The following is a 24,926-nucleotide window of genomic DNA, read 5'->3' as shown; positions in this document are numbered from 1 at the left end:
TTGTTCTCTACTACTGCCTACCCAAGGTAATGTACAAGTCAGGGGAAGCGAACAAACAAGTCAGGGGAAGCGAACACCAGGTTCAAACTAAACACAACACGAGAGGAGTTACTCTAATTCGTACGGCATATCATAGTGCATCTACACTCCCGGAAATTGAAATAAGAACACCGTGAATTCATTGTCCCAGGAAGGGGAAACTTTATTGACACATTCCTGGGGTCAGATACATCACATGATCACACTGACAGAACCACAGGCACATAGACACAGGCAACAGAGCATGCACAATGTCGGCACTAGTACAGTGTATATCCACCTTTTGCAGCAATGCAGGCTGCTATTCTCCCATGGCGACGATCGTAGAGATGCTGGATGTAGTCCTGTGGAACGGCTTGCCATGCCATTTCCACCTGGCGCCTCAGTTGGACCAGCGTTCGTGCTGGACGTGCAGACCGCGTGAGACGACGCTTCATCCAGTCCCAAACATGCTCAATGGGGGACAGATCCGGAGATCTTACTGGCCAGGGTAGTTGACTTACACCTTCTAGAGCACGTTGGGTGGCACGGGATACATGCGGACGTGCATTGTCCTGTTGGAACAGCAAGTTCCCTTGCCGGTCTAGGAATGGTAGAACGATGGGTTCGATGACGGTTTGGATGTACCGTGCACTATTCAGTGTCCCCTCGACGATCACCAGTGGTGTACGGCCAGTGTAGGAGATCGCTCCCCACACCATGATGCCGGGTGTTGGCCCTGTGTGCCTCGGTCGTATGCAGTCCTGATTGTGGCGCTCACCTGCACGGCGCCAAACACGCATACGACCATCATTGCCACCAAGGCAGAGGCGACTCTCATCGCTGAAGACGACACGTCTCCATTCGTCCCTCCATTCACGCCTGTCGCGACACCACTGGAGGCGGGCTGCACGATGTTGGGGCGTGAGCGGAAGACGGCCTAACGGTGTGCGGGACCGAAGCCCAGCTTCATGGAGACGGTTTCGAATGGTCCTCGCCGATACCCCAGGAGCAACAGTGTCCCTAATTTGCTGGGAAGTGGCGGTGCGGTCCCCTACGGCACTGCGTAGGATCCTACGGTCTTGGTGTGCATCCGTGCGTCGCTGCGGTCCGGTCCCAGGTCGACGGGCACGTGCACCTTCCGCCGACCACTGGCGACAACATCGATGTACTGTGGAGACCTCACGCCCCACGTGTTGAGCAATTCGGCGGTACGTCCACCCGGCCTCCCGCATGCCCACTATACGCCCTCGCTCAAAGTCCGTCAGCTGCACATACGGTTCACGTCCACGCTGTCGCGGCATGCTACCAGTGTTAAAGACTGCGATGGAGCTCCGTATGCCACGGCAAACTGGCTGACACTGACGGCGGCGGTGCACAAATGCTGCGCAGCTAGCGCCATTCGACGGCCAACACCGCGGTTCCTTGTGTGTCCGCTGTGCCGTGCGTGTGATCATTGCTTGTACAGCCCTCTCGCAGTGTCCGGAGCAAGTATGGTGGGTCTGACGCACCGGTGTCAATGTGTTCTTTTTTCCATTTCCAGGAGTGTACATTCATTACAGTCCGTGCCATATGATCCCATAGGCAGGAAGTAAAACATCTGGCTGGCACAGTCTTGGTGCATGGCAACTGGCGCACGTCTGATAGGTGTCAAATACATTTCGTGACAATTGCCCCAGATCTCGGACAGCTCAGGAGGTTCACAGTGCTATATCCGAGTTACTTTCAGAGTGAAATGAGTGCCTCTGTGATATACTATGGCCTAAAAGTACACTACTGGCCATTAAAATTGCTACACCAAGAACAAATTCAGATGATAAACGGGTATTTATTCGACAAATATATTATACTATAACTGACATGTGATTACAATTTCACACAATATGGGTGCATAGATCTTGAGAAATCAGTACGCAGAACAACTACCTCTGGCCGTAATAACGGCCTTGATACGCCTTGGCATTGAGTCAAACAGAGCCTGGATGGCGTGTACAGGTACAGCTGCCCATGCAGCTTCAACACGATACCGCAGTTCATCAAGAGTTAGTGACTGGCGTATTACGACGAGCGAGTTGCTCGGCCACCATTCACCAGAAGTTTTAAATTGGTGAGAGATCTGGAGAATGTACTGGCCAGGGCACCAGTCGAACATTTTCTGTGTCCAGAAAGGCCCGTACAGGACCTGCAACATGCGTCGTGCATTATCCTGCTGAAATGTAATGTTTCGCAGTGATCGAATGAAGGGTAGAGCCACGGGTCGTAACACATCTGAAATGTAACGTCCACTGTTCAAAGTGTCGTCAATGCGAACAAGAGGTGACCGAGACGTGTAACCAATGGCACCCCATACCGTCAAGCCGGGTGATACGCCAGTGTGGCGATGACGAATACACGCTTCCAATGTGCGTTCACTGCGATGTCGCCAAACACGGATGCGACCATCATGATGCTGTAAACAGATCCTGGATTCATCCGAAAAAATGACGTTTTGCCACCATTCGTGCACCCAGGTTCGTCGTCGAGTACACCATCGCAGGCGCTCCTGTCTGTGATGCAGCGTCAAGGGTAACCGCAGCCATGGTCTCCGAGCTGATAGTCCATGCTCCTGCAAACGTCGTCGAACTGTTCGTGCAGATGGTTGTTGTCTTGCAAACGTCTCCATCTGTTGACTCAGTGATCGAGACGTGACTGCACGATCCGTTAAAGCCATGTGGATAACATGCCGGTCATCTCGACTGCTAGTGATACGAGGCCGTTAGGATCCAGCATGGCGTTCCGTATTACTCTCCTAAACCCACCGATTCCATATTCTGCTAACAGTCATCGGATCTCGACCAATGCGAGCAGCAATGTCGCGATACGATAAACCGCAATCGCGATAGGTTACAATCCGACCTTTATCAAAGTCGGAAACGTGATGGTACGCATTTCTCCTCCTTAAACGAGGCATCACAACAACGTTTCACCTGGCAACGCCGGTCAACTGCTTTCTGTGCATGAGAAATCTGTTGGAAACTTTCCTCATGTCAGCACGTTGTAGGTGTCGCCACCGGCGCCAACCTTGTGTGAATGCTCAGAAAAGCTAATCATTTGCATATCACAGCATCTTATTCCTGTCGGTTAAATTTCGCATATGTAACACGTCACTTCGTGGTGTAGCAATTTTAATGGCCAGTAGTGTAATACAGTGAAACGAAACGGCCATTTCAAGGGAGAAAAATAGTTCTCAGTCACCATCCTTCATTCCGATGTGCAGAGTGCAAGACGAGCAAAGCGGATTGCAGTAATGTCGATATAACGATTAATAGTGGCGATCTCGGGTGTCATGAAGACCACTTCTGACCACCAATTGGGGCAACGGCGGGTGCTGAATGACCCACTGCGCTACACCAGTTGTAATTGTCACCCCTTAGATCTGGAGGTCAGTGGGCGTTTAAGTTGGACAATTTAGGTGATAATGTTACATGTCAGCGTTCGAGCTCCGAGAGTTGGTGGGTGTTTGTCTTACTCGCGAAGGCTTCAGTGAAACAGCGGCATCTGTAATAACATTATATTGACGTGATCGCTACAATGAATATTCTCTCTTTTGGCGCCAAGGAACAGTCTAAGCTACGTTCTAAGGTGTCGACGAGGAATGCCTGAGAGCAAGGCGACGTGGGTTGTGGTAGCGGGAACCAACGAGGCGACCCGTGGAAGCGCCTCAGTTGATACGATGGGCCTCAGCACTCTCGAAGATGGGCGTGCACTTAGACCCGTACCCACGGCATCTTCCAGATGGCAGTGGATGCGAAAGCGGAAGCCCAGGTTTCTCCAAGCACAGGCACCATACAGCCAAGAAGGCGGTACACATACAGCCTGGGAGGAGACACTCAGGTGCCCATCCAGCATGCAGAAGATGGCGTCTTGCAGTCAGTCAATTTGGCCCTTCACCAGAGGAACGCCCTATAGGTCCTCATCTTTTATCAGTCACGGCTGTGCCACGTCTGTAGCGGCGGCGTTGAGTGGTGCAGTCCTCCCATAGCTGGCAGGCTATACTCTCGTAACTGAAGTCTTCATACAGGCAGCAGGCAGTACGTCAAGGTTTGCCACTAGAGTTAACCTGTATCTAGCGAGACTGTCATCCCATCGGTATCAGTGACGCAGGTGGAATGACCGGATAATGGAGACGACATGTCTGAAACGGGAGTGTTTAAAACCAGACAACACGTTATGGTAGCAGGCTAGGTGACCATTTGCCCTCGTTTAACCAGCAACCTGTCTACACTCTGGTGTCTGAGTTCTGGATGATTTTTACCTGCCTCTGCATTTCTCCTATCAGTACTAGGACGCGTTGGGGTGGTGGAGCTCGGATGTTGCGTGTTATTATTCCATGTTGTAGAGTTTGCACAACAACATTCCAGTTGCTGTCATACTGCATCATTTGCGCCGCTTGCTGTGGCTTTGCTTTTGCAATGCTGTCAAACTTCGTGTGCTTTAGGTTATGTTTGTACAACATGGCCTCAGGCAAGCGTGATTCCTTTACAGTTTGTGACTAACAATAGCTTCGAAAACTATTGTACACTCAGGAACAGCCGGCCGGAGTGGCCGTGCGGTTCTAAACGCTAGTCTGGAGCCGAGCGACCGCTACGGTCGCAGGTTCGAATCCTGCCTCGGGCATGGATGTGTGTGATGTCCTTAGGTTAGTTAGGTTTAATTAGTTCTAAGTTCTAGGCGTCTGATGACCTCAGAAGTAAAGTCGCATAGTGCTCAGAGCCATGTGAACCATTTTGAACTCAGGAACAAGGTAATTGTAGAATACAGCTCTGAATTAGATGGAAGAGATAACAACACTGTGTCCGAACGATCAGCAAATCAATAAAAAGATCAACAACTTAAAAGAGGGTATACAAGAACGGGAGAATGAAACTGGATTCATTGATTGTTGTTGTTGTGGTCTTCAGTCCTGAGACTGGTTTGATGCAGCTCTCCATGCTGCTCTATCCTGTGCAAGCTTTTTCATCTCCCAGTACCTACTGCAACCTACATCCTTCTGAATCTGCTTAGTGTATTCATCTCTTGGTCTCCCTCTACGATTTTTACCCTCCACGCTCCCCTCCAATACTAAATTGGTGATCCCTTGATGCCTCAGAACATGTCCTACCAACCGATCCCTTCTTCTGGTCAAGTTGTGCCACAAACTTCTCTTCTCCCCAATCCTATTCAATACTTCCTCATTAGTTATGTGATCTACCCATCTAATCTTCAGCATTCTTCTGTAGCACCACATTTCGAAAGCTTCTATTCTCTTCTTGTCCAAACTATTTATCGTCCATGTTTCACTTCCATACATGGCTACACTCCATACGAATACTTTCAGAAATGACTTCCTAACACTTAAATCAATACTGGATGTTAACAAATTTCTCTTCTTCAGAAACGCTTTCCTTGCCATTGCCAGCCTACATTTTATATCCTCTCTACTTCGACCATCATCAGTTATTTTGCTCCCCAAATAGCAAAACTCCTTTACTACTTTAAGTGCCTCATTCCCTAATCTAATTCCCTCAGCATCACCTGACTTAATTAGACTACATTCCATTATCCTTGTTTTGCTTTTGTTGATGTTCATCTTATATCCTCCTTTCAAGACACTGTCCATTCCATTCAACTGCTCTTCCAAGTCCTTTGCTGTCTCTGACAGAATTACAATGTCATCGGCGAACCTCAAAGTTTTTATTTCTACTCCATGAATTTTAATACCTACTCCGAATTTTTCTTTTGTTTCCTTTACTGCTTGTTCAATATACAGATTGAACAACATCGGGGAGAGGCTACAACCCTGTCTTACTCCCTTCCCAACCACTGCTTCCCTTTCATGTCCCTCGACTCTTATAACTGCCATCTGGTTTCTGTACAAATTGTAAATAGCCTTTCGCTCCCTGTATTTTACCCCTGCCACCTTTAGAATTTGAAAGAGAGTATTCCAGTCAACATTGTCAAAAGCTTTCTCTAAGTCTACAAATGCTAGAAACGTAGGTTTGCCTTTCCTTAATCTTTCTTCTAAGATAAGTCGTAAGGTCAGTATTGCCTCACGTGTTCCCTTGTTTCTACAGAATCCAAACTGATCTTCCCCGAGGTTGGCTTCTACTAGTTTTTCCATTCGTCTGTAAAGAATGCGTGTTAGTATTTTGCAACTGTGACTTATTAAGCTGATAGTTCGGTAATTTTCACATCTGTCAGCACCTGCTTTCTTTGGTATTGGAATTATTATATTCTTCTTGAAGTCTGAGGGTATTTCGCCTGTTTCATACATCTTGCTCACCAGATGGTAGAGTTTTGTCAGGACTGGCTCTCCCACGGCCGTCAGTAGTTCCAATGGAATATTGTCTACTCCGGGGGCCTTGTTTCGACTCAGGTCTTTCAGTGCTCTGTCAAACTCATCACGCAGTATCATATCTCCCATTTCATCTTCATCTACATCCTCTTCCATTTCCATAATATTGTCCTCAAGTACATCGCCCTTGTATAGACCCTCTATATACTCCTTCCACCTTTCTGCTTTCCCTTCTTTGCTTAGAACTGGATTTCCATCTGAGCTCTTGATATTCATACAAGTCGTTCTCTTATCTCCAAAGGTCTCTTTAATTTTCCTGTAGGCAGTATCTATCTTACCCCTAGTGAGATAGGCCTCTACATCCTTACATTTGTCCTCTAGCCATCCCTGCTTAGCCATTTTGCACTTCCTGTCGATCTCATTTTTGAGACGTTTGTATTCCTTTTTGCCTGCTTCATTTACTGCATTTTTGTATTTTCTCCTTTCATCAATTAAATTCAATATTTCTTCTGTTACCCAAGGATTTCTACTAGCCCTCGTCTTTTTACCTACTTGATCCTCTGCTGCCTTCACTACTTCATCCCTCAAAGCTACCCATTCTTCTTCTACTGTATTTATTTCCCCCATTCCTGTCAATTGCTCCCTTATGCTCTCCCTGAATCTCTGTACAACCTCTGGTTCTTTTAGTTTATCCAGGTCCCATCTCCTTAAATTCATTCCCACCTTTTTGCAGTTTCTTCAGTTTTAATCTACAGGTCATAACCAATAGATTGTGGTCAGAGTCCACATCTGCCCCTGGAAATGTCTTACAATTTAAAACCTGGTTCCTAAATCTCTGTCTTACCATTATATAATCTATCTGATACCTTTTAGTATCTCCAGGGTTCTTCCATGTATACAACCTTCTTTCATGATTCTTAAACCAAGTGTTAGTTATGATTATGTTGTGCTCTGTGCAAAATTCTACCAGGCGGCTTCCTCTTTCGTTTCTGTCCCCCAATCCATATTCACCTACTATGTTTCCTTCTCTCCCTTTTCCTACACTCGAATTCCAGTCACCCATGACTATTAAATTTTCGTCTCCCTTCACAATCTGAATAATTTCTTTTATTTCAACATACATTTCTTCAGTTTCTTCGTCATCTGCAGAGCTAGTTGGCATATAAACTTGTACTAATGTAGTAGGTGTAGGCTTCGTATCTATCTTGGCCACAATAATGCGTTCACTATGCTGTTTGTAGTAGCTTACCCGCATTCCTATTTTCCTATTCATTATTAAACCTACTCCTGCATTACCCCTATTTGATTTTGTGTTTATAATCCTGTAGTCACCTGACCAGAAGTCTTGTTCCTCCTGCCACCGAACTTCACTAATTCCCACTATATCTAACTTAAACCTATCCATTTCCCTTTTTAAATTTTCTAACCTACCTGCCCGATTAAGGGATCTGACATTCCACGCTCCGATCCGTAGAACGCCAGTTTTCTTTCTCCTGATAACGACATCCTCTTGAGTAGTCCCCGCCCGGAGATCTGAATGGGGGACTATTTTACCTCCGGAATATTTTACCCAAGAGGACGCCATCATCATGTAATCATACAGTAAAGCTGCATGCCCTCGGGAAAAATTACGGCTGTAGTTTCCCCTTGCTTTCAGCCGTTCGCAGTACCAGCACAGCAAGGCCGTTTTGGTTAATGTTACAAGGCCAGATCAGTCAATCATCCAGACTGTTGCCCTTGCAACTACTGAAAAGGCTGCTGCCCCTCTTCAGGAACCACACGTTTGTCTGGCCTCTCAAACAGATACCCCTCCGTTGTGGTTGCACCTACGGTACGGCTATCTGTATCGCTGAGGCACGCAAGCCTCCCCACCACGGCAAGGTCCTTGGTTCATGGGGGGAGGGATTCATTGATAGGAAAATTAATAATAAATCTGTGATGGTGAGGAACATAATGTCTTTGTGGTAGTCAACAGTGATAACTGATAACCCCAGGCTAACACAGGGGAGAAGTATAGCATGGAAGGAGAATTGCACCCAATGATATCTACCAAATCATTAAAAGGAAATTTCAGTGTGTACTTTAAAGATGAATACGAAATACAGTTTTCAATAGACAGACTGAGAGGTAAAGTTTCCACCTGGGAAGTTAGGACGAGATAAGAAGATAATAGTTACAGTCAGCTTGAAGGGGAGTATCAGAATAAATGTTTGTCAAAGCGATTCAAGATGCCAAACTTGAAGATTTACTACATCGCCAATATCTTAACATATACGGGGGTAACCCAGATGATGAAGTAGAATCAGAGCAGGCATAGTGAACCAACAACTATTTTGCTGGTATACCAACTGGCGACTAGTACACACCCAGCCGTGTGGGACTTTACTTTCCCTTTCAAGTCTCATTTCTCTCCTATCTTTCCTATCCACAGAGTAAGAAAATTTTAGAAATTATTAAGTTTACTAACCAGTCATAGTCCAATATTTCAATTACAAACAGCTTAGTAAGTCTTGTCATACAGTCATTACCACAAAATGAAAGCAATGTTAAGCAAATATTTGAGATATCAAAGACACCGTTTTTTGCGTAACGGTTCAAAGTCAGAACTATAGAAATAATAGTGAGTGAGTGTAGCTAATTATTATCCCTAAACAATTTATGTAATATTGTTTGATTTATTGAATGAGTCATAAAAATCAGAGGAACTATAAAGAATTGGAAGGATATGACACATGATGATTGGGATAAGTAAAAAAGTACTTAAATGACATACAGATGAGGAGTTACTAGTTCAGATGAATAATATGAGTATAAGGATGTTTAATGTAATGAGTTAGATGGTGTATGGAGAAGTTAGGGAGGATGAAGGATTTTTTAAATTATTGATGCAAAGAAGATGATCAATAGATGATGCAGGAAATACGTGAAGTTAATATAACATTGAACTGAGAGAGAAACGTTTAATGGAGGTTTTGTGTCAGTTGAAAGGTTAATAGAATATGAAGTATGCAAGAGCTAATATTTGAACAATGTTGTTGATTTTCACACAATTTCTCCCATTGATATCTGTGTGTATTTATATGTAAGTAACTAATGAAGAAAACTGTATCGTCATAACAAGTATGGTGTGACTCATAAATGGCTAAGAATAATGATTTAACACTAGAACCGCCGAAACTAGTACTATACTTAGAACCGCCGATGTGCTCAAAGTGACCACTTTCTTCGTAAGTACATGCTGTCATGTTTAATGTAAATATTAATGACCTTGATAACACTGTATCACATTAATTACGTTTAATAACAGTATCATTGTATTTTACAACAACAACGGGAACATAATATTACTAATATTAAAGAATATAGTTCCCAATATTTATCTGCAACCATACTAATTGTATTGCAGTAGTTTTAAAATTAATAGAAATTAATATCACTTGAGAAACTAAGTATCCATGAATATGTTAAGAGAAAGACCGATCATAAAATATGACCATATATAGTACCTAATCCTACTTACAAGCATTACAAACTACTGTCTTTATTACTTTATATGTACACAGCCCACAGACGTCTCTCTTGCATTTACTGCACACTTCATTTGTCTTGTTTCTGCATTTCCTCGTTTGGCATAGTTTTCTTACTTTCGCAGGAATTTCCGCTTCTTCTCTTTCTTCATTGCCATCGTCATTTTCTTCCTTTTCTTTTCCATCCCTTGGCAGCCTTTTCTGATTTCTGGTTTCCATATGAGCTCTACGTAATTCTTCTGCTAGATTCAGGATGAAATTCCTCCTACTTATTTTGATCCCTGTCACTAGCTTGAAAATGATCCATGCGTTGATGGTTGCTAAATCAAGGATATTGTGAAATACGAGTACAGGCCATCGCCGAGTACCAGAGCGGGCAGAACATTTCCTCGTCATCTGGTCCAAGACACCAACCGCAAAATTTTGTACTATTGTAGAAGCTCACTGTTTTGGGAAGGTGTTTTGAATTATTTTGTATTTCAACATCTGTGTGCAAGGTGCTATACAGAAAAACATTTTTGTTCTTTTTCCCTTGGTAAACAGTCAGAGTACCACCTTCCGCTGGCCGGAGTGGCCGTGCGGTTCTAGGCGCTACAGTCTGGAACCGCGAGACCGCTACGGTCGCAGGTTCGAATCCTGCCTCGGGCATGGATGTGTGTGATGTCCTTAGGTTAGTTAGGTTTAAGTAGTTCTAAGTCTAGGGGACTGATGACCTCAGAAGTTGAGTCCCATAGTGCTCAGAGCAATTTGAACCACCTTCCCTTTTCAAGATAACAGACGTATAAAGAGGAGTTTTCATTTTTTTTTATAGTGTTCGGAATTTCTTTTCTTGCACGGTTGATAGTGCCGACAAGACTAGTTGTCTCTTTTTCCAGTCTCTCCCCAAGTGTGACCGTAGTGAAAATATTATCAGTAGTCACATTTCGCCCCTTATTGCGATATGGAGCTACCAACTTCATTACAACTTGTTCTGGAAGCTTCCCATTAGGTGCCCTCTGTTCGTTCTTTCCTGCATGAGACATATGAGAAATCGGTTGGAAACGTTCCTCTTATCAGCACGTTGTAAGTGTCGCCACTGGCGCCAACCTTGTGTGAATGCTCTGAAAAGCTAATCGTTTGCATATCACAGCATCTTCTTCCTGTCGGTTAAAATTCGCGTCTGTAGCACGTCATCTTCGTGGTGTAGCAATTTTAATGGCCAGTAGGGTAGTAGACTTGTCTTCGTTAGGAATGCCCTTTTTGCCAGCGCTAGTCTGCTTTTTATGTCCTCACTGCTCTGGCCGTCATGCATCAGTTTGCTGCCTAAGTAGCAGAATTACTTCATTACATCTAGTTCGTGATCACCATTCCTGATGGTAAGTTTCTCGCAGTTGTCATTTCTGCTACTTCTTATTACTTTCGTCTTTCTTCGATTTACTCTCAAATCATATTCTGCACTCATTAAACTGCTCATTCCATTCAGAAAATCCCCTATTTTCCCTTCATTTTCACTGACGATGGGAATGTCACCAGCGAATGTTATCACTGATATCTTTTCACTTTGTATTTTAATCCCACTTTGAAACTTTCTTTTATTTCTGTCATTGCTTTTCCGGTGTACAGATTTAACAGTAAAAGTGAACGACTACATCCTTGTCTTACACTCGTTTTAATCCGAGTGCTTCGTTTTTGGTCTTCCACTCTTATTGTTCCCACTTGGTTCTTTTACATGTTGTATATTACACCCTTTTCTCTATAGCTTACCCATATTTTCTCAGAATTTCGAAGATCTTGCATCATCTGATACCGTCGAACGGTTTTTGCAAGTCGGCAGATACTGTGAACTTGTCTTGCTTTTCTTTAGTCTCGCTTCCAGTGTCAACCACAAAGTCAGAATTGCCTCTCTGATGGCTTTACCTTTCGCAAAGCCAAACTAGTCGTCATCTAAGACATCCTCAGTTTTATTTTCCATTATTCTGTGTCTTATCCTTGTCAGCAACTTGGATGCCTGAGCTGTTAAGCTGGTTGTGCGATAATTCTCGCAGTTGTCGGCTCCTGTAATCTTCGGAAATGTGTGGATGTTGTGATGGTAATCGCCAGACTCATACATTCTATTGAGCGTCGTGAGTAGTCTTTTTTTGCCACTTTCACCGTAGATTTTAGAAATTCTCATTGATTGTTATCTATCTCTTCTGCCTTGTTCGATTTTAAGCCTTCCAAAGCTGTTTTAAATTCTGATTCTAATACTGGATCCCCTATCCCTTCTATACCAACCCCCGTTTCTTCTCCTATCACGTCATCAGACACGTCTTCACCCTCATAGGTGCCCTCAACGTACTCTTTCATCTATCCGCTCTCTCCTCTGCATTTAATAGTGGAATTCTCATTGCACTCCCAGTGTTACCACCCTTGCCTTAAATTTCACCGAACGTTCTTATAACTTTGGTATATGCTGAATCAGTACTTCCGACAATCGTTTCTGTTTCGGTTTCCTCACATTCTTCATGTAGGTTTTTCTTTCCAACTTCTATGTTCGTCCTTTTTAGAGATGTTCGTCCTCTTCAACAGAACCGCCCACTAAACTATTTTTTATCGCAGTATCTTTAGCCACAGAGAACTTGAAGCTTATCCCTTCATTCGTTAGTATTTCCGTATCCCACTTTTTTCAGCGTTGATTGTTCCTGACTAGCCTCTTGAACGTCAGACAACTTTTCATCACTACTGCATTGTGATGTGATTCTATATCTGTTCCAGGATACGCCTTAAATCGAGCATCTGATTTCGGAATGTCCGCCTGACTATGATGCAATACAACTGAAATCTTCCCGTATCTCCCGGCCTCTTGCAACTAAACTTCCTCCTCTACTGATTCTTGAACAAAGTATTCGCTGTTACTAACTGAAATTTATTCCATAACTAAATTAGTATTTCGCCTTTCTCATTCCTAGTACCAAGCCCATATTATCCCGCAACCCTTTCTTTTTCTCCTTCCCTTACAACCATATTCCAGTCTCCCAAGACTAGTCCCTTTATATCGCAGTCAACCAAATTCTTCACCTAATGGTCGCGACATCACCTGGTTTCCTGCAACACGGACATTGATACAACGAGAAGTCGAGACCAGCGTTATTATTGTCGTATGCTGGCATAGGTTACTAATACTTATATGCATGTCTAAAAGAACGTACGCTGTTGACGATTCACAGCTGTAAGAAATACTATGAATTTTTTTTTTCGCTGACTACGAATTCCTTGATATCATTTAAGTTAGGTACAGATCTGCTACCCAATAGTGGCATATGTAAATCCATGCTGGATCGGGACTACGAGATACGGATGTAGACAGTGTGACGTTTGGACGTTTGGGTCCGTTTGCGGTGCATGCATGGATAGACGAAGTAGTTGAGGCGACTGTTTGCAATAAGTAGGAAATGCCGGTTCGAGCCCCACTCCAGCACAAATGGTCATATATCAGCATTGGGTAAAAGACACGTACCAAATACAGCTGATATCAAGGAATTCATTGCAAGTGAACAAATTTCCAAGTGAAAAACAACAGTGTGTGAACAAATACACTTACCTACGCCCAGTAGCGGATGACACTGGAGATTGGTGCAGTGGATTGGTCTGCCACTTTTGCTGCACTTACACGTGTTACAGGACTTCCTAAGCATAGTTCCAGGGACACACTTGTCTTCAGAAAGCTGAGCTGTAACAAAAATAATAATTTGTCCTAGAGCGATCGTTACTGCACACAACTGCACTTGTCGGTACCCAAAGTAACGTTTCATACGTAGGCTTTCATCTACGCTGGACTCCGCAAACCACCTCATGGTGTGTGGCGCAGGGTATTTTGTGTACAGCTGTCCCTTCATCCCGTTCCTGTTCAAGTTACTAATGGTCCGCGGAAAGAACGACTCCTGTTGAACAACTGCGTGATCTCGAATCGGTCTAATTTCGCCTTCATAAACTTTTCGTTTTAGATACGCATAGGAGGAAGTAATATACTGGGTAACTGTTCTAAGGATGTACACTCCCCGAATTTTAATAGTGAACAACACCACGATGCAGAAAGCCTCTGGGGTTGGCTGGCATCATCATGAAGCTTTTGCATTTACAGCATTGACTACTAACGAAATGTGCTGCTGCTCTTTGGATATTATTTGTAGTGTCCACACTAAGCGCCTGCAACTCTAGCTTCCCGCGAAGCACACCGGTAGAGCAGGCCCCGGGCCGAGTAGGGGTCTGCCTGGCCGGTCGTCCAGGAAACACAGACGCTTCCCAGAGACCACCAGGAGGCGTCCACGGCGCCGCAAGAGGTCGCTACAGCCACGGACCTCTTTCCTTCCGCTCGACACGTGACTGCAAATAAAGCCAGCCATATCCATGCGCCGAGCAGTATTTAGGCTGGCGCAGGAGCCTGGAGAGGCTGCTCTCCGCCTCGCCTATCACATCCGTCTCCCCTCCCCCACGCGGATCCTGTACGATCTCATCCCCTTCCCCCATCTCCTCCTTTTCCTTGAAAGGATACGGATCCTGTACACCTCCCGCAAACTCGATCCTCCTCACCCGCTCGTCTCCCCGATCCTCTCCCACCCCCGCCCGCTGCCGCGCCTGTATTCCCACGTCCCACCCGGTCTCCATCTCTCCACCCTCCTTACCCTCTCCCAAGGTGGCTTCCGCCAGCTCCCCCTCCCTGATGATGCCCTCCTCCCCTCCATCTACCCTTCCTACCAACTTTGATCCTCCCGCCCTCATCCTGTGTTTGCTCCTCTGGGCACCCTCCTCCCTCCCTTCTCTCCCTTTTCGCTCCCTCCTCCTTTTCTCCCCCCTCCTCCCCCGGGCCTCCCCTCCCCTGTCCCTCTCCTCCTGCCCCCGTCTCCTCAGCCATTGGCATCCTTTTTCTCCCCTCTCCCCCACCTCACCCCTGTTCCCCTCTTGGCAGGTCCCCGGACTCGCACACGCTATGTGGACATTCGCGCGCCGGAGATCACCGCCATCAGTGTTTCGTGTGTGCCGTCGTGTTTAGTGTTCAGTGTTCACCGTCACACTCCCTCGTTCACCAGTGCCGTCGTCATCTTCAGTCTTCGTGCGTCGTCTCATCAGTTAGCAGTGTGGTTTATCGACGAGTGTGAACGGCTCCGTGTTTGTCTCTATGTGTCTCCTGTTTTATTGCCCACCGTTCTGTAACTTGTGTCTTCTCCCTGTTTTTGGTGCCTGTATATTCTATGGCTGAAGAGCAGCGTAGTGTGCTGCTGACAGCCTGCCTGTTGTACAGGCTTTAAAATAACAATAAAGTAAAAAAAAAAAAACCTGGAGAGGCGGTTCACGCCGAGCGAGCCCACTGGTGTCATCGTAGCCGCCGCGTCATCGTCCACCGCCGCCAGCGTACCCGAGCCATCCTCGCAGGGCCTCTACTCGTCCTCGGACTCAGGTGACGGCAACGTGGACTCCGCGTCGCTCTGCGCGAGACGCCCGGGGCTTGGTTTGGTGAAGTTGTATGGTTACTACAGACAGTTTATGTTTGGGAGAATCTTTGATTTAGTTATTGGTAGTCTTGGAGGATCAGTCCTACCTCACGAATATTGTTTTGTAAATTTTGAATAAAGACTTTAGTTTAAATAAAAACGCTATAACCCACACTCTGAGATTTTCCTATCCGCGGACGGCGGATATATTAATTTGCGTCCCGTATCAATCATATCTGACAATCGCGGACGGTTATCGTGTCCTAATCTGCTACAGCACAGTGTAACTATCGCTCTAAAATTATGCCATGTCTCCTCGAAGGAAAGCCAGAAATCATACTAAAACTACGTCATTTCTCTTCGCATGCGCGTTGGTAATTGTACTGAAACTACGCCATTTTCCTTGGAATGACTGCTGGAATACAAATAAAATGGGCGAAAACACTCTTTCTGCGATAACTAGAAACCAGTGTCGAGTGCTGAGTCGCACTACCGTCAACTTACAAGGGAACCTCCCTATCGGACCCCCCTCAGATTTAGTTATAAGTTGGCACAGGCCTTGAAAAACTGAACACAGATCAATTGAGAAAACAGGAAGAAGTTGTGTGGAACTGTGAAAAAATAAGCAAAATATACAAACTGAGTCGTCCATGGGCAAGATATGCAACATCTAGGAGATCGTGAATGCAGGAGCGCCGTGGTCTCGTGGTAACGTGAGCAGCTGCGGTACGAGAGATCCTGGGTTCAAATCTTCCGTCGAGTGGAAAAGTTTAGTTTTTTATTTTCAGTTTATGTGACAAACTCTTATGTTTTCATCACTTTTTTGGAAGCGATTATCACATCCACAAGAAATCCTAAATAGGGCAAGGTAGAAGAATCTTTTTACTCATTCGCCAAGTGTACAAGTTAGGTGGGTCGACAACATATTCCTGTGACGCACATGCCGTCACCAGTGTCGTATAGAATATATCAGACGTGTTTTCCTGTGGAGGAATCGGTTGACCTATGACCTTGCGATCAAATGTTTTCGGTTCCCATTGGAGAGGCACGTCCTTTCGTCTACTAATCGCACGGTGTTGCGATGCGGTCGCAAAACAGAGACACTAAACTTGTTACAGTGAACAGAGACGTCAATGAACGAACGGACAGATCATAACTATGCAAAAATAAACTTTTCGCTCGACGGAAGACTTGAACCAAGGACCTCTCGTTCTGCAGCTGGTCACGCTACCACGGGACCACGGCGCTCCTGAGCTCGCGCTATCCATGATGTAGCACATCTTGCCCCATGGACTACTCAGCTTGTATAGTTTGCTTATTTTTTCATAGTTCCACACAACTTCTTCCTGTTTTCTCAATTGATCTGCGTTCCGTTTTTCAAGGCCTATCCACTGTGCCAACTCATAACTAAATCTGAGGGGGGTGCGATGGGGAGGTTCCCTTGTTAGTGCAGGAACACAGCTGTCTGATTCCGACTGTGCATGCTCTGAAGCGACATCATCCCATCCGGCACTAGGAGTGGTATACTGCTTACAGCACCAAGTCAGTAGTTTCCTTTGAAAGTGTGTGTAACGTATTGTGCAAGTGCAAAGTATGAGAGAGTCTTGAGAAGCAATAGCTGTAAGGGCTGAGTGTTCCCACACGCGGTGTAGCATTTTACTGGCTTGCATTAAATCTTTGCTTTCCTGTTAGGAAGTACAATCATCTCTCTCTCTCTCTCTCTCTCTCTTGTTGAATTTGCCGCGCCACTGATATCCTGCAAAATAGTGTGGTTTCACATTAGTGTTCTTATCCTCCTGCTGGAATTTGCTTCATCGTAGTGTAGAGTATGAAGGATTTACGAGTAGCACTCCATGTTCTAGCTCGCTTGGTTAGTGGTCAAGCGCAGGGGCTGATAATTCGTCAGCCTGCCTTCGATTCTTGTGCTACCACTTTTTTTTCATTTTCTACTTTTCTGACAATGTTAAACTATTAATTATAAAAACTGAATATACACTATTGGCCATTAAAATTGCTACACCAAGAAGAAATGCAGATGATAAACGGGTATTCATTTGACAAATATATTATACTAGAACTGACATGTGATTACATTTTCACGCGGTTTCGGTGCATAGATCCTGAGAAATCAGTACCCAGAACCACCACCTCTGGCCGTAATTACGGCCTTGATGCGCCTGGGCATTGAGTCAGACAGAGCTTGGATGGCGTGTACAGGTACAGCTGCCCGTGCAGCTTCAACACGATTCCACAGTTCATCAAGAGTAGTGACTGGCGTGTTGTGACGATCCAGTTGCTCGGCCACCATTGACCAGTGACCAGACGTTTTCAATTGATGAGAGATCTGGACAATGTGCTGGGTAATTACTGTCCATAATATCCAGTGAGACCTTTGGTGTATTTCGAGAGGGACTGCTCATCACTTCAGTTACGATGGCCATTTGTGGCTAGCCTGTATGGAAGGGATTTCTTGGTATGGTATGGGTGGCAGGACTCAAAGTGAAAGTACTACTGGGGATTGGTAGGATTTATATGGATTGAGGTACTGATGTAGCAATCTTTGAAGTGCAGGTCAACATCAAGGAAGGCAGCTTGTTGGGTTAACTAGGACCAGGTGAACTGAATGGGAGAGATGATGTTCAGGGTCTGGAGGATTGCGGATAGGAAGTCTTCACCCTCAAAGTATGGGATAATGGACGTTTAGGAAGTATTCCTCTAGATGGCCCATGAATGAGTTGGCATACGACGGTGCCATGTGAGTGCCCATAGCCTTACTCCAGATTTGTTTGTAGGTCATGTCTTCAAAGGAGAAGGAATTGTGGATGAGGATATAGTGGGTCATGGCTGTTAAGGAGGAGGCTGTAGGTTTGCAATCGGTCAGGCATTGGGAAAGATGGTTTTCAATAGTAGTAAGGAAATGGGCATTAGAAATAAAGGAACGGGACCTGTGGAGAGGTACTATTGACCTCACTTCGATGATGCATACATCAGTACCTCTGTCCATATGAACCATACAAACCACCAGAAATACCTCCATTTCGACAGCCCCCCAGGGGCCGGCTGCTCCTTTGTGGGTATGTGTGTTGCATGGATGGGTCTCTAAGCTATTGCTGCCTATTTTTTTCTGAGCTCCTTTACCATCCCCTTCCTTCTCCTTCCCGGTCCTTCTTCTTTCCCTTTGCCCCTTCCTTTCCCTCTTCTGGTGTTGTTCCTTATGTCAGGCCACTTATCCTCATGACTTTGCTTCATCTTGTGGTTTGGTTGGGTTTTTTTCCTCCACCTTTTTGGCTTTCCTTTTATTGGTCACCCTCAGGAGATAGAACTCCATCTCTAAATTTGAAATCTGTGTGTGAACCAGATGGGGAAGAACTCCTTCCCTAGCATCTTTGGCGTTAGTTCTTCTCCCTCTTCTCCTCATCTCCCTCTTCCCATTCCTCCCTTTCCCTCCCTCCCTGCCATAGCTCTTTCGCCTCCTCTTTAGTTCACCAGCTCAGCTACATGGATCACACTGATTGTACCTGTGCTGTGAATGTCTTGTGCAAGCCTAGGAGTAGCTGCCTATCTTTTTGGTGCATCAGAACTCCCAGCAATGACCATCCTATCAGGTAACAATTGCTGTTGCTGTGTGGCGCCCACAGGGCGAGCCCCTGTTCAGAGTGGGTGCTACCAGGCCAGACGTCTGACACATGCAGATGCATCGCTTCCTCGACATAGTTCGGTCTCAGTTCCTGTTTCTGCCTTCCTGGCCTTTCCCGCCTTAGCTACCCTTTGGGAGAAGGGCCAGGCCCTCTGGCTTGGGGAGAAACCCTTTCCATAGATCCTGGTCTATACGAGGACCGACAGGGAGACTTTTGCCGCCACCTAACCCCTTTTCTATGTGGAATATATTGAGGGATAGTTCGGTGGAGTTGAGTTGTTAAGCAAGATGAGATCTGGCTCTGTACTTATAAAGACAACTTCTGCCTGTTAGTGACCTACCTCTGGGCCTGAGACTGGTTAAGAGACATCCCCATGACAACCGCTTCTCACAAGTCACTCAGTATGACACAGGGGTAATTTTCCATACAGATCTTCTCCTCCAGTCTGATAACGAACTTAGGGCCAATCTGGAACAAAGTGGCGTCCATTTCGTATGGTGTGTCTAGAAAGGCCCTAAGGACCGTCATGTAGACACTGGCGCTCTCATCCTGGCATTTGAGGGGGATACCTTGCCCGAGAATGTGAAGGTAATGGTGTACAGAGGTACCACAAAAACATATGTTCCACCTCCCACCCATTGCTTCCATTGCCTCAAGTTCGGCCATATGTCCTTGCAATGTGATGCCCCTCCCATTTGTGAAGACTGTGGCCGTCCTCTTCATGTGGGAAGCTCTAGCACCCCACTGCCTAACTATGTTGATTGCTCTGGTCTCCATTCACTCTGCTCACTGGAGTGTCCAGTGTACACAAAGGAAAAAAGAATTCAGCAAATAAAGATCCTTGACCATATCAGTTACTCTGAGGTCTGGAAGAAGTTTGACAGACTCCACCCTGTAAATCTCTCCTCTACCTTTGCCTCAGTTACATCTTCCCCTCTTATCCCCTCCCTCTTACCCCTATCCTGGCCACCTTCCCTTCCCTCACCCTCAGTGCTCCCATCTCTTCCGATCAGGGACTGCTCCTCCTCCTCCTCGGCCAGAAAAGACATTCTCTTCTAAGGCTCCTGCTAGGGATGGGGCTCCCTCTCAGAAGAACCCTCGTCGTCATTCACAGGACAGGTAGCTTGCATCCTCAGGCCAGACAAGAGACCCACACTCTGAAGGCCCCAAAGTCATTCATTCTCTGTCCAATCCCAACATCACTGCCACTTATTCCCGTACTGATAACACCACCTCCCTCCCTTTGTGGCAGAAGAAGAAGAAGCAGTGCAAGTCAAAGGACGAGCCTTTCGCGACTTCCCAGCGGGGGAGGGGAGAGGAGGGAGGGCGCTTCGCCCCCTCCTCCTTATCCGGACTCAGACCCAGCTTTTAATGGATGTCACCCCATCCTTGTTGGTGGTGACGACCGACCAAGTGACATGACCTCCCCTCAGCTTCTTCAAGTTTCACCTGCACTCTCACCACATGATAATCGAGTGGAGTTACAGCGGATGTAATCGTCACCTCTCGGAAATATAGCGCCTTGTTTCCTCCTACTCTTCAATCTGTCTTGCTCTTCAAGAAACGCACTTTTGTGATGACCACTCTCCAACATTTCATGGTTATTGGGTGTTCTGTCTGAACTGTGCCAGCCCCGGAATAGCGTCTGGAGGGGTCTGCACTTTGGTTCATGCCTTGGAAACGATAATGGTTAGAGTGCAGACGACTCTGGCAAACACCGTTTGCAATGCCTACCTCACACCAGGTAGACCACTTCCTTGTGTTGAACTGTTTACCTCAATATAGCAACTCCTGGCCCCATATCCCCTCCTTGGGCACTTCAATGCACACCAACCCTGTGGGGGACTGCCACTTTGTTAGGTAGGGGTCTTCTGCTTGGCCGACATATAATTACAGAATTAGATTTGCATCTGCTCAATGACTGTTCCCCTGTCCACTTCAGTGCCTCTCATGCACCATACTGTTGTCGATCTCACAATCTCCTCTGCTACTCTTGTGGCTTCCCTACATAGGACACCCCATGATGATCTTTGTGACAGTGGCCACTTTCGAGTGATTCAATCATTAAGCTACCGCCGCCAGGCAGATAGGCCCCCATGTTGGACATTCTACAGGACCAATTGGCCTTTATAAACATCTCCTGTGTACTTCGACGCCTCTCTCTCGAATTGCATTGATCTAGTCGTGCAGGGCATCTCTGCCACTATTCTTCATGCTGCTGGTACTGTTGTGCCCCTAGCCACAAGACCCCCTCGTCATCGAACTGTACTGTGGTGGACCAAGGACGTAGCAGTCGATGTCCAGGACCGCCAACAGGTGCTGCAGTGATTTGACCGACACCCTTCACAAACCCGCCTCCTTGCTTTTAAGTGTCTCCATGCTAAGGCTCATTTCCCTATCAAAAAGTGAAAAGGAATGCAGGAGGCGCTATGTTTTCTCTCTGGGAACGTATGCCTCTTCATCGCACCTTTGGTCGAAGCTCCACAGCCTTCTGGGCCGCCAGCGACAATCAACTGTCCAAGAATTATCCTCAAAGGTGCTCTGTATACTGATCCACTGATCCTTGCTGAACACCTTGCAACACAACTTGTGACAGCTTCGGCGCCCTCTTCCCATTATGCCATCTCTCTCTGGCAGAAACATCGAGTTGAACAGACCCCCTCTGTTTCAACCTTCACTAAGCTGAACCCTATAATGAATCCTTCACTGAATGGGAATTTTTGCAGGACCTTACCTCTTCACCTAACATGGCCTGAGGATCGGATTCCATCCACAACCAGATGATACAACACTTGAAAGTTGCACAGAGGCAATATCTTCTCCATGTCTTCCACCACATTTGGCTCACGGGTGTCTTCCCCTCACAATGGCGAGACAGTATAGTTATCCCCATCCTTAAGCCTGGGAAGAATCCAACGTCTCTCGACAGCTATCACCTGATTAGCCTGATGAAAGTACTTTGTAAACTTCTTGAAAGAATGGTTAGCTTACGATTATTTTGGGTACTCGAATCTCAGTGTCTTTTTTCCGCATATCAGTATGGTTTCTGGGAAGGACGATCTCCAACTGACCATTTACTCAGATTGGAAACTGCAATCCGACAGGCTTTTACTATCTACCAGCAACCTGTCGCAGTCTTCTTTGACCTACACAAGGCATTTACATGGCTCAGTGCCATCACATTTTAGTTACCCTTCATGACTGAGGCTTTCACAGCCCCCTTCCGATTTTTATTCATGGGGTTTTATCCCAATGGCTCTTCCAGGTTCGAGTTGGCACTTCAGTGAGCACCCTTCGGATTCAGAAGAACGATATCTCACATGGTTCTGTATTAAGTGTCACACTCTTCCTCACAGCCATCAACAGGCATGTAACCTCTGTTGGGCCTCTGGTTATCCCTTCATTGTATGTCGACGATTTTTGCATCTGGTGAAGCTCCCACTCGGTGGTGTCTGCTGAATACTGGCTCCAAGGCGCCATCCAATGAGCCTCTTCGTGGGCTGTCTCCCATGGCTTCCACTTTTCTCTCTCCAAAACGTGGGTTATGCATTTTTGTCGCCAACCCATAGTACACCCCGATACAGAAGTGTATTTAGGCGACCAGCTCCTAGATGTTGTAGCACGGTCCCAATTCTTGGGCCTTATTTTTCATAACAAGTTGACTTGGCTGTCACATTTTCGTCACCTGAAGACTACATGCATGTGGAAATTAATGCTCTCTACCTCCTGCCCCATACATCTTGGGGTGCACACCTTACTACTCTTTTCCGTATTTACTATGTTCTTGACTTATCCAGGCAACATTATACACGTCTGGTTTGTGGCTCTGCGGCTCCTTCCACTCTGACATTACTTGATCCTGTTCACCACTGTGGGATGCATCTGACTTTGGTGCCTTTGGACTAGTCCCATTGACAGTCTCCTCACTGAAGTGGGGATTCCCGTCTACAAATACGATGAAGCCAACTTCTGGTTCCTTATGCAGTTGCCATTCACAGAGTCCCTGACCATCTCTTTGCAAGTGAGGGACATCTCCCTCCTGATCACTACCCATGGGTGGGATTGACAGTTGTAATGTGTCTCACTGCCATCTGTTGGGATCTATATCTTCACTGAATGGAATGTGCCTCATGTCTTTCCTTTCACACCCCCTGTTGGCTGGTGCCTAGACCATGGTACTGACCTTTTCCTGTGTCCTAAGGTCTCCGTTGCCCTTATGGTCTTCTGGCCTCTTGTATGTTCTATCCTGGCTGAGTTCCAGCCTGCTACCATCTTCTACACTTAATGGTTCTAAGACAATAGATACTGTGGGACACACTTTCACTTCTCCTGCTGGCTTAGAATACCATTAATTGCTGGTATCATGTATGTGTTCACAGGAGAGCTGCTAGCCATTACCAGGGCCCTCCATTTTATTGCTTAGGCTTCCCTCAACAGCGCCTTAATATGTACTGACTCAATGAGCAGCCTGCAGGCAATCAACCCATGCTACTCATGTCATCCTTTGGTCTCTGCTATACATGGTCATCTCTCCTACCTTGGCCATGCCGCCTGTTCTATTGTCTTTCCCTGGGTCCCAAGTCACAAGGGTATCCTAGGGAACGGACTGGTTCACTGTTTGGCTAGACAAGTCGATGCTTACCCTCCATTCTCTCTCATGCCTTCAGTTGCGGATATGAGGATCTATGTCGAATATTTACAGGTATGCCCAATAGTGGAATGACATCTGGTACGCTACTACTCTCAATAATAAACTCTGCACAATCCAGTAGATTCTGCTCTTCTCGGAAGGAGTCCGCTGTCTTATACTGTCTACACATTGGTCATACCAGGCTTATCCATTGTTTCTTTCTGCATAACGAAACGCCCCCATAATGTGGTTGTGGCACCAGACTGACGGTATCCTACCTGTTGGTGGAATTTACTTCTTTTGGCCCTTCATGCAAAGTATGTTCTTCCAGATTCCTTAATTTTAATATTAGCATGCAATTCAAAGTTGGTTGAATTAGTCTTCAGTTTCATCCACGAAAGCGGTTTTTATTTAGAGTTTATATTTTTGCTTTTCTCCTGGAGCAGGGACAGGGAGTAATGGTTGAGGACTCTCTTCATGTTCTCTGAGTCTGGGACCCCATGACCACTCCCTGGTGGAAAGACCGCTCTTTTTTCCCGTTTTTGTACTTGGCCTAACCTTTTGTGCCTTTAGCTGTGTGTGCCTTAATTTCGTTCTTTTATAGTTTAACTCTCATGACTGGATCCATACACTTTTAGCGGATGCTCTTACTTCTGTGAGTAACTTCGGATTTGCTGCACTGATGACCTCATAAACCCTCTCAATTAATCAACGACCTTACAGCTGCTGACAATTCCATACCAAGACGTCCCTTCCACACAGTCTAGCCACCTATGGCCATCACATCTGCAGTGATGAGTGGTCCCCTACATAATATACCAATGGTCTCACTGAGGCCTTTACATATTGAAATTGCCCTCCCAACCTTGAACAAAAACAAATCTCTCATGCCTAATCTCTTTGGTCTCTGACCACCTCCCAAAGTCGCACTATGTGGCCCCTGGCGAGCTTTCCCTTCATGACTCATTACCACCCAGGAATGGAGAAACTGAATCACATTCTATACCAGGGTTTTGACTACCTGCCATTGTACCCTGAAATGAGGAATGTTCTGCCCACTATCCTTCCCACCACTCCCACTGTGGTATTCCACCATCCAACAAACCTACATAATATCCTCATCCATCCCTGGACAACCCCCACTCCCAATGCCTTGCCTCATGTCTCATATCCCTGTAACATACCTAGACGCAAGACCTGTCAGATACATCCTCTCACCACCACCTACTCCAGTCTGGTCTCAAGCATTTCCTATCCCATCAAAGGCAGGGCTACCTGTGAAACCAGTCAGGTGGTCTACAAGATAAGCTGCAACCACTGTGCTGCATTCTATTTCAGCATTACAACCAACAA

At 46.0% G+C, this 24,926-nt stretch overlaps 1 protein-coding gene across 1 annotated transcript in view; it reads right to left on the bottom strand.

Annotated features, from left to right (window-relative positions):
- Positions 1-24,926, bottom strand: part of LOC126418765 (uncharacterized) — a 272,831-nt gene that overhangs the window by 11,658 nt on the left and 236,247 nt on the right. Inside the window, exon 4 of the mRNA XM_050085691.1 lies at positions 13,418-13,546. Coding sequence (XP_049941648.1) covers positions 13,418-13,546 — 129 coding nt within the window. The remainder of the gene's footprint in view (positions 1-13,417; positions 13,547-24,926) is intronic.

This window comes from Schistocerca serialis, chromosome 9, assembly GCF_023864345.2.
Source record: "Schistocerca serialis cubense isolate TAMUIC-IGC-003099 chromosome 9, iqSchSeri2.2, whole genome shotgun sequence".
NCBI lineage: Eukaryota > Metazoa > Arthropoda > Insecta > Orthoptera > Acrididae > Schistocerca > Schistocerca serialis.
Note: the sequence above shows the minus strand (reverse complement) of the source record. Positions and strands in the feature narration are given on the sequence as shown.